Source organism: Bombyx mori, chromosome 3, assembly GCF_030269925.1.
Source record: "Bombyx mori chromosome 3, ASM3026992v2".
NCBI classification, from domain to species: domain Eukaryota; kingdom Metazoa; phylum Arthropoda; class Insecta; order Lepidoptera; family Bombycidae; genus Bombyx; species Bombyx mori.
This window is the reverse complement of record NC_085109.1, coordinates 11,961,104-11,972,110: the sequence shown is the minus strand read 5'-3', so window position 1 is coordinate 11,972,110 and position 11,007 is coordinate 11,961,104. Positions and strand designations below refer to the sequence as shown.

The window sequence follows — 11,007 nt, the reverse complement described above, 5'->3', positions numbered from 1 at the left end:
TAGTTGGAGGGTGGTCGCCAGCCAGTCGGACTAGGTCCTACCACCGGTTAAAAAGCATTCCGAGCATTTTCATATTTATCTACCTTTTAAACCTTCTCTGGACTTCCACAAATAATTATCGGTAGTGCCGTTCTCGAGTTTTAGCGAGACTAACGAACAGCAATTAATTTCTAAATATATAGATAGCCATTACGCTTTTCTTTTTATTTAGATAAAGCAGTTTACTACATGAAGTAATTGCAATTTACTGTCCTCCGTATCAACCTCTCCGACTAATCTATAGCCTGAGCTAGGTAAGTTATGTTTAAGAGTGACCCTGGATAGATCCATGACCTACCGACTTCCCGTTAGTTTAGACAGTGATCACGCTGCCTTGGTCAATCCTCAATAGGGTCTACCAAATAATGAGTAAACGGATTTACCCGTTCCTTCATAGTGAGGTGGTATTTTACCAAACTTGCATAAATCCCCTAATGACTCAAGGGAGTGATATGTGACATTTAGTCCACTACATCGGCCCGCACAGGTTCTCGTGATATCTTCTTATAGGGTTGCGATTGTAGATGTATACACTAGCGAAACAACTACTATAAGGCTCTCAGGTAGTTTTTTTTATTATTTTTATTGCTTTAATGGGTGGACGAGCTCACAGTCTACCTGGTGTTAAGAAGGTTATTGAAGCCCATAGACATCTACAACGTAAATGCGCCACCCACCTTGAGATATCAGTTGTAAGGTCTCAGTATAGTTATAACGGCTGCCCCGCCCTTCAAACCGAAACGAATTACTGCTTCACGGCAGAAATAGGCAGGGTGGTGGTACCTACCCGCGCGAACTCACAAGAGGTCCCACCACCAGTATCACAAGAGGTCCTAGCACCAGTAGCAAATTCCACATTTTCTGGCTGACCCGTGCTTGCTCACCCGTCGCAGTTAAGCTAAGAAGATCTTCGGGTTCAAAGCAATCTTCTTCCTACAGCAAAAAAAAAAACGATTTGCAATAAATTTGAGAAATCTCAAATGCGTAATAAAATAAATGTGTAATATTTTCTTCATTTTTGCCATTTATGTACTTTGTAGTAGGCACCAGTGGTCATGATTTCGCCTCGCCTGCTCTTCTTAGATATTGGTTAAATTAATGCCGTTAAAACGAAGAATATCGCATTTAGCAGCATTGTCTTGAACTAAGTTGGTGTTTCATTTAGAAGAGAATTCACGGACTTTTTTCTCCCAAATGTCATGTGCAGTTTCTTCGAACGTGTTTCTTGTAGAGAAAATACGCCTGCTTTGTTCGGAATCTAATAAATCTTTCATTATTAAAAAGAAAGGAAATCTATACATATCGATAGCGTGATGTGCCGCAGTTCGGCCGCATACGTCTTGCGCCGATAACAAGTTCCATCGTTGTTGTCGATTTAGTCTCTTTAAATATTTCATACAGAAATGAACAGTTTCTGGTTCCATGGTAATAAAGGCACATATGCTATTTATAGGCGGGTAGGGCTTTAAAAATAATTCGGCCACATCATCATCACGTAAATTATGTAACAATGCCTCTAAAGTTTTTGTGTGTTCAAAATTATCTTTACAGTTATAAAGTGTGATTATGAAAGGATTGTTTGGAGAATCTTCGCAATCAAACAATTTAATAACTTTATTTTCATCAAATTCGCGTACAGAGTCCTTAATTTCTTTAATCACATCCAGATATCCCTTTTCAGCTGCTGCACACAATACACATTTCCAGGAGTTACGATGAGTTACGATCTTTATTAATGCGACTACGTTATTTTTTATTGCTTTCAATATGAATACTATAATATTTTTCAAAGATTCTTCAATCGCTATGTATAATGCATTGTCATTATACATCGATTTCAATGATAAAAGTTCGCAAATTTGTTCATTATAATATAAGTAAGAATTACTGGATTCAGTGTCGTTATAAAGTTTACTATCTATAAAGTTTCTGATACCTTGGTACTCCGTTTCCACGAAAACAACGTCCATTAGGAATTTCAAAATTGATTCCGAACATGTTTTTGATTTTAATTTGAGGCACAAAAACTCTGCTGCAAAATATTCGACAAAGCTATAATGTACGAATTTTGGTTTACCGTCCACTATTTCATCGACGATACCGTGTTTCTCATCACTAGATTCAATGTCAATGGCGAATTTTTTAAATAATAATTCTTCTTGATCAGTGAGAAATGTTATGGACGTTTGCCTGAAAATAACAACTGCAGCAGATATTTGGTGCATTTTTATAAACATTGAATAATCTATATTCTTCAAATTTTTTAAGACTGAATCATGGGGATCGATCCAAGGCCTCTTTTGACCATACATGATTTCATTAAATTTAACATCTATGAATTTATTGTATAGTTTTGTCAAATCTAACATATCAACAATGTCCTTTATGTTATTTACAGTTGGGCATGTTTCGATTACTTTTCTGAAATCCTTCTTCAATGAATCCTCGTAAATTTTAGCGATCATGCTGATATGTAATGGTATACTTGTGAATTTATTATTGCGTATGTTGTCCATTATTTTATGAGAAATTTCATTTTGAAACTGTTCAACATAACCTTCTAAATGTTTGAATTTTTTTAAATCAGTTGGATCTATATCAAAAGATTTCGAAAAATATTGTTTCAAAAATTTCAATTGTACAGTATCTGACCATTCATACAGCATATGAGAAAATAAACATAGCGTATCTTCTAATTTATTTAACACATTGTTGTAATTTCTAGTAGTGATCCATAAATGAGATATTTTTGTTGTATTAAGAATTTTTATTAGGCTTATGAGTGTAGTTAAATAGGTTGGACAAATTTCATCACATCCATCTAGTAGAACTGAAAGTTTTCCGTCATTGTAGAATTGATTGAAAATCAGCAACTCTAAAAGAGCAAGCTCATTTTTTTTATTTTCATTTTGGAATTTCAATAACACTTTGCCGCCATTCAGGTCTAGTTTTAAATTAGTATCTAAATTCGATCCTTTGCTATTGGTATGAATGTCTGATTGATCAAGAGACCAGTGCGTCGAAAATATGTTAAACAAAAAAATCAAAACTTCTTCTAAGCTTAATTCTGAATTATCCCATGCATCAAATTTTGTTTTGTAATCGTACAATACAATATTTAGTATCAATTCATTCTCATATTTAGCCTTTGTGGCCATGCTGAGATGTTCGAGTAGTGTAGATTTTCCCATTCCTGGTTCAGCAGCAATTATCTTTACTCTTTCATTTGAATCCTTTAAATTATTTATTTCTGAGGAGTCATTCTGTGGTTTTAGTCTCTCAATAATATTGAATAATTTATTCAGTTTTCCATAACTCTTTTCCCAAATATGATCCTTCTCATTTTTAATAAAGACGTGAATATTACAGTTTGTGTCTTGTTTATAAGTAGTATCGTTCGAGCCTTCTTTGGAGGAGACGAACACCAAGTTATCTTTTTCACTATCAATTTCTTTTAAATTGACATCTTTTGTCATATCAATTATATTAAAATTATTCAAAGTTTTTTTGGTATCTAATTTAATACAACGATTTATTTGAGCAGTTTGGTAGCAATTAAGAACCGGAAGGTAATTTTTATAGGAGATCTTTTCACCAACATCAATAATTTCTTTATTTAATATTTTTTTAAGAATGCCAACGCTTATATAATCTATGTTCTTCCCTAAAAGTTTTTCTAATGGTATTTGTTGTCCTTGAAAGCATATGTTTGTATCCTGCGAAATTTCTTCACATGACTCAATATCACTCATTTGATTTCTGTTGTCTTCAGTTTCAATAAAATCAGCACAGGGTCTTGAGAAATGTGAATCGAGATTTGATATTACAATTACTTTACCTTTGAATTTTGTCAAAAGTTGTTCAATTCCTTGCAAAATTTGTTCATTTCCTGTTTTTTTGATGACACATATCAACAAGTCTAAGTTTGATTCTGTGACATTTTCTACTATGCATTCATAATAATTTTCTGTCATTAGGTAAATCAGGTCTAGGAAAATGTAGGATCCACTATGATTTTCTTTTAGGTATTGAAGTAATTTGATACTGGTAAATGATGTGGAATTGGTCGATATAAAGTAATTTTTTGTGAAGTCTATGTATTTTAAAGAATTGATTGCATTGCTATTGAACTTAATAGAGTACTTTTCAAGGGAATTTATATATAAGTAGTTAGCCAATGACATTAGAGGGTTTTCAAGAATAGATGTTTTACATTTTTCCAAAAGCTTATTAGTTTTGGATTTAGTATAATAAGGCATACGATTTAATCTTCTCCACCACTTCTGGATTCTGTGGTGAAAATTTTGAAACAATATATCTATTTTAATTCGAAAATACTCATTGTTACCTGTATATAAATCCTTTAATTCATATTTCACTAATCTATTTAGATCTGTATCTTGAGCTTGATGACAATAGAATGTTAACTTATCTAAATAAGTTTTAACAAATTTTACATCATGTGCACGATGCATCATTGAAAATTTTGGGAAATTACGTACATCAATGTCAAATCGGTATTTTGAAAAATCAAAATTTCTACCTTTTGCCTTTTTGAGTTCCTTCAAAATTTTTCTTGCTGTGATGGGTAGGTTTTCATTGTTGATTTTAAGCATATTTGTGGCTGTGTCCAATATTAAAAGATTTCCAACAAGACCACCAATTCTAGATGGTTTCATATCACTATGTTTTATATCTTTACAAGAACCAATTTTACTGTCATCTAAATATACAACATATGTAGAATGATCAGCTAAATCTAACAAGTTAAGTAGTTGCTTACAAATGTGTTCGATTTCTCCATCTTTATTGTCTGCAATAAAAATATCAAGATTACCAAATTGTTTCGGTAATTTATTAGGTTTAGTTTTTAATAAAGAAATTTTCTTTGATACACTTAGTTGTTTTGCTGTTACAGAGTTCAGCATAACGTCTCTTATTATCTTAATAAAATAATCATCAGACGTAAAGAAGCTCTCACGAAATTTAAATGTTGTGTATGATTCATCAGTGTCAGATATCTCTATGACATTTTCTTTTAGATAAACATGGTAAGCTGCAATCAGATTATTGGCCATCATATTCACATAATTATCTTCTAAAATAAAATTCATAAAGGTCTCAGCTAGTGACTGTGCACGATATCTTCTATAGGTTTCCACTAAGATGTCTATAAGATTTATAAAATTGTCATAATTAACCTTGATAGCTTTTCCACTATCAGTTGTTTTTAAAAGAGGATTTTCAAAAACTTCTTTTACATTGTTACTTTTGAAATTTTCATGATAGCAAGTATAGATGATAAAATGACAATCTAAATCTTCAAAACGTGCTCTGAAAACAGGATTCTCGCTTTCAGGATCAAATTTGTTAACTATTATAAAGTAACTTTTTAAATATAACAGTACGCTGAAGATGTGGTTCTCTTTTTTTACATTTGTTTCATTAATTTTATCTTTCTGTTTATTTATCTTTACATTATCTTTATGTTTTGTTTGGATTAAGAGCAGTGTAGGTTTTAACTTCTTAGCTATGTTAGGATAGTCAAATCTGATTATTATATCATCCAATGCTCCGATGGAACCCAAGTTGGAGCCTAAGTAAAATTCTGAATTTTTTTCTTTAAGCGCTCGCAACAATGTAAGGCATATTAGTTTGGTTTCATACAATTGCCCTCCAATAAGTCGTCTTCTTCAGACGAATCGTTTTTGTCTGCACTATGATCATCGGTTTCAGATTTATATGACTCTTTAGTACCAATTTGATTTGCAACGGCTATGGGATTTTTATAATCATTGCAGCATTTTCCTTCCAACCTCAAAGCGTACTCTCAATATAGCAGTTAAAGGATTTAACTTCATTCTCTTCCTGTGTTTGTTTTTTATTTTTTATTGCTAGATGGGTGGACGAGCTCACAACCCACCTGGTATGAAGTGGTTATTGGAGCCCATAGACATCTACGACGTAAATGCGCCACCCACCTTGAGATAAAAGTTCTAAGGTCTCAAGTATAGTTACGACGGCTGCCGAAACGCATTACTGCTTCACGGCAGAAATAGGCAGGGCGGTGGTACCTACCCGCGCGGCTCACAATAGGGCCTAAGTACCACCAGTAATTACGCAAATTATAATTTTGCGGGTTTCATTTTTATTACACGATGTTATTCCTTCACCGTGGAAGTCAATCGTGAACATTTGCTGAGTTCGTATTTCATTAGAAAAATTGGTACCCGCCTGGGATTCGAACACCGGTGCATCACTCAACACGAATGCACCGGACGTCTTATCTCTTAGGCCACGACTTCTAAATTTCTAAATTTACTCAGGCCGTAAGCTTGTTCATCCGTGCAATAAAAAAAGGGCAAATGAATTTTTAATACTTCAGTAAAACCATTTTTATCTATTCAAAAATATTTATTAACTTTACATAGGTGTGCATTAATTATGTTAACAAATCCACCCCCTAATAATAATTTAGTAAAATCTAAAATACAAATTTAAATTACAGCGACCGTTAATTTTGAAGATCATTTTAAAGTTCATCAAGTTTCACTTATAAATATTTTAAAACGTACATACTTTTTATTGATATTAATTAATACAATGAACATATAGGTATTATTATGTACAATACGAAAGACGTATGTACAAACTATTAGAATATTTCTTGTTTGAATAAAATTTTGATTATGTTTCCTCAATCGAAATATAAAAAAAAAGAATAGTCTGTATTTTCAGTTTCCTCTTTGTGAATCGATTTCATTTAAATCCCTTTTACCAAAATTTTATTAGTAAAAAGAGTGTTAACCAAAAACTTTCTGATTTTCTTTCAAATCGAATAATTGTTTTTTTTTGTATGAAGTTTAACAGTGACGAATGAAACAGCATATTCTTACAGTGATTTTTGAACCACTTCCTAAACACCAGAGAAACTTAAGCTTAGAGAATACCCAGAAATGTTTGATGTATTTATAAAAAATAATAAAATAATTACAATTTTTTACAATACCTAGTATCCTAGAAATTTATCTGTAATGCAAACTGCATTTATTTACATTTTACGATTATGTAGTTTATTTTGACTCTTTATTTTTTATTTAATTATTCCTTATTACAAATACAAAAAAGATATAGGCAAAGGAATTCCGTTCTTTTTTTTTCCTACCTGTTTTACGAGAGTAATCTCTTGGGATTATTATAGATTCACCGAACTAGTAAGTGAGCTCGCGGGGCTCAAGCCTGACGTTGTTGCTAACACGAACCCTAGCAGGAGGCGTGCTTCGCATAATCTACTGCCGGATCGGAAACGCGACCCACTGAGAAGATCTGTGGAAGATCTGGGCTGTGCCTGTGAGTTAATTTACTCGTCGAGCCCTTCGCCGCAAGCGACGGGTTCGGCGAGAACGATGACCGGTGCTTGAGGTATCTAAAAGCACCGCTCCGTTGCACCGGGTGTCTATAAGACAGCTATAACTTTTTTCTCTCTTATAAAATCAGTAATTTCGTGGGCCTACTCCTGCTAATCCGGAATGATAAGCAAGCTCACGGGATCAGCCCAAAATACTTGCTAACATCTGTCTCAGCACGAGAAGTGCTTCGCTCAAACCATCAGATCAGAATCGCGATTCACTGAGAAGATTGAGCGAGAAACCTAGCGGGTTGTGTCTGTGGTTAAGTTGCACGTCGAGCTCTTCGTCGCATCCGACGACTTCGAATAATGATAGGCGTTATCAAATATTACTTAGTTAACCAATTGTCACATTCAATCTAATGACAGTTTCGTAAAATGTTTACGTGACATAATAAAACTTTTTATCACATTTATTACATAGGTATCTAGATAATGTATCAAATTTTGCCATAGGATGCAGTGAATGTTCTATATTGTAAGAATAAAATAATTAAAATCAACTATTTATGAAATTATTTAGTTCATATATCTTAAGCTCGTTAAAAGGTATCAAACTAAAAATGAACAAAAGTAAATCAGCTGCAAAGTATAGGGGAAAATGGTTTTGTCTTTACCTATTTCCATATAGATTTAAAAAAAATTCAATTGATTGATCGATTGATTGAAAAATTCAATTGATTCAATCTATTAGTACTTCTTCTTCTCAGTCGTATGCACTCTTGGCAGAGTGGTCGTGATCATCACTTCGGTTGGTGGTGCGCTTCACCAGACGTCGCCATTCCTCGCGTACCGCGGCCCTTCTTGTGCACTCGTTAACGGGACCGTTTAGAGCTGCCTTTATTTGGTCGGTCCATCGTAACTGTGATCTGCCGCGCGGTCTTGTACCCTCTATCATGCCCTATGCCTTTTTTCATAATAAAAAGTCCTATGCTACTTCTAATACCTCCAAGAATATGTGTACAAAGTTTCATTATGATCGGTTGAGTAGTTTTCGCGTGAAAGGGTAACAAACAAACTTACATTCACATTTATATATTAGCAGGGATTTAAGCTAAACGTTTAACTCATATTACACATTTACAGTACCCGGCGATAAATATTGCACATCGACCGTGGGAGAGAGACGGTTAATTTTTGCTTCGTAGAGCGTTATACCTGTCACACGTTATCTAATTGACATTTGAACTCCATAGATACCGGATCGTTAGTGTTTCATCGCACACAGGTAAAGCCCTACAACAAAAACAAAATTAGACGACTCTTTCTTTCTAAATATCGATGTGCAATATTTATTGCCTGGTACTGTACGTTACATTAAAATTAAATAATACATTTAAATATGATTGCTTACTACGACCGTGATTAAATTTTTAAAACCAACAATGATGCATTTATTATATCCAGGCGTGAAAGCCTTTTTTTTTGTATTGCTTATATGGATGAACGAGGTCACAGCCCACGTGCTGTTAAGTGGTTACTGGAGCCCATAGACATATACAACGTAAACGCTCCACCCATCTTGAGATATAAGTTCTAAGGTCTCAAGTATAGTTACAACGGCTGCCCCACGCTTCAAACCGAAATGCATTACTGCTTCACGGCAGAAATTGGCAGGGTGGTGGTACCTACCCGCGCGTGCTCACTAGAGGTCCTACCACCAGCCATTTGGTTTAAGCGCCATCTCACTTAATACGCGACTTTTATTTTTTTAATGCGTTTTATTTGTTATTAGCATCAACAGTTCGATGTTTTTAATTGAACTTCAATTAAGTTTACTCCACTGAAATAGCTTAAAAAGGTTTTTTGTTATGACCTCTTGTGGTAGGACCTCTTGTGAGTCCGCGCGGGTGGGTACCACCGTCCTGCCTATTTCTACGGTGAAGCAGTAATGCGTTTCGGTTTGAAGGGTGGGGCAGCCGTTGTAACTATACTTGAGACCTTAGAACTTATATCTCAAGGTGGGTGGCGCCTTTACGTTGTGGATGTCTACGGGCTCCAGTAACCACTTTACACCAGGTGGGCTGAGAGCTCGTCCACCCATCTAAGCAATAAAAAAAAAAATATATTTTTTCCAAATTTTAACTCTTAAAATGGCTCTCCTGTAAAGTTGCAAAAATATCATTTATATGGAATAGCCTATACATCCCTCGATATAGTAAATAAATAACAAATAGATAATACTTATCTCGAAGCAATATTTCAAGTTGTTATTATGAGGGAATCCTCTCTCTCCTTTTCCGCATAACCGTTTGGTAAGTATATTGCTAAGTAAATTGCTCTGCATGTGAATACCATTATTTAACATAGAGCGCTCTCTGTCTAGCATGAAAATAAAACTACATAATCACAACATAGTATAAAACAAAGTCGCTTTCTCTGTCCCTATATCCCTATGTATGCTTAAATCTTTAAAACTACGCAACGGATTTTGATGCGATTTTTTTTAATAGATAGAGTGATTGAAGAGGAAGGTTTATATGTATAATAACATTCATTAAATAGTGGAGAAATCAATAATAAATTACAGTTTCCGAAGCGAAGCGAAGGCGGGTCGCTAGTTATTATTAAATTTCTTACGTCGATTTTTCCAGTTGATTACTTTTTTATTAATATTAATACACATTTAACATACATAGCTTAATATTATATAGTTACAATATATTATTTATAAGAAATGTCTAAGTTCAAATTAATTAAAATTCTCAGGGAACACACGGAAGGATCGTTTTGTAGGTAGTTAAAGACGACAACGAAATCACTACAGTCAATGTTTATCAAATGAAATTTGCGAGGAAAATTCCATTGAATAAACATAATAACAATCAATTAATTTCATTAGGTATCTACTCATTATTTTTAAATTAATTAAATTAGACACTAGTTTATTTTAATTATAAAAAAAATCTAGGCGGTAGGTAACGAAAGGTTTATAAATATTAAAAAAAAATTACATCGATGCTAAATACAATAGTTTCCATTATTGAAATTCAACTGAGAAAGGAGTTGTAAGCTAATAAGGATTAATCGTAGGAAGGAGTATAGTGACTTCTAACATTTACAACATTACGATATTAGACTTCTCACAACTTGAAACCAAAAGGTCCTTAACAGACTAGAACTAAAAGATCATTGTTACTCGAACGGAGCGAAACTATTAAGGGCTTTCACTTTGTTTTTTAAACCTTGTATCATTTCTAGCATTCCCAAGTCACTTGGTTTCTAAGATCACCCATCTTCTAAATTCCGACGCCAGCTGACTGTTTTGACAGACCGACCGGCTCTGGGTTAGCAGGGACGGAAGGTGTCCAAGGGCATCAAGACACTCTCCGTGCTGCTGTCTTTGCCGTTCTCCTTCTCGCAGCATTTCGGGAAGGGTGCGTTGATATCTGTTTTGTTCGTGAAATGAAACTTGTCCTGCAAGGGGAGGTCCCGCGCCGGGCGGCGGGCGCGCCCTCAGAGCTTCGAGGAGCCGTTGTTCAGCAGACGAATGCTGCTGTCACGACCCATGCTAGTGCTGGAAAGAACCAGTTTTTTGCTATTGTTTAAATTGAAATTAT

General features: G+C 34.3%; 2 protein-coding genes across 2 annotated transcripts in view; both read right to left on the bottom strand.

Moving 5' to 3' along the window:
• Positions 1-1,024: 1,024 nt before the first annotated feature.
• On the bottom strand, positions 1,025-5,714 carry LOC134201572 (uncharacterized). The gene is made up of 2 exons (XM_062676709.1): positions 5,021-5,714; positions 1,025-4,852 (listed from the first exon to the last, which is right to left on the bottom strand). The coding sequence occupies exons 1-2, from the start codon at positions 5,151-5,153 to the stop codon at positions 1,197-1,199; spliced, it is 3,789 nt and encodes a 1,262-aa protein (XP_062532693.1). The 5' UTR covers positions 5,154-5,714; the 3' UTR covers positions 1,025-1,196.
• Positions 5,715-6,432: 718 nt separating this feature from the next.
• NGR-A15 (neuropeptide receptor A15) overlaps positions 6,433-11,007 on the bottom strand; it is a 135,925-nt gene continuing 131,350 nt past the window's right edge. The window contains exon 9 of the mRNA XM_038017903.2: positions 6,433-10,964. Within this exon, the coding sequence (XP_037873831.1) occupies positions 10,904-10,964 (61 nt within the window). The 3' untranslated portion in view covers positions 6,433-10,903. The remainder of the gene's footprint in view (positions 10,965-11,007) is intronic.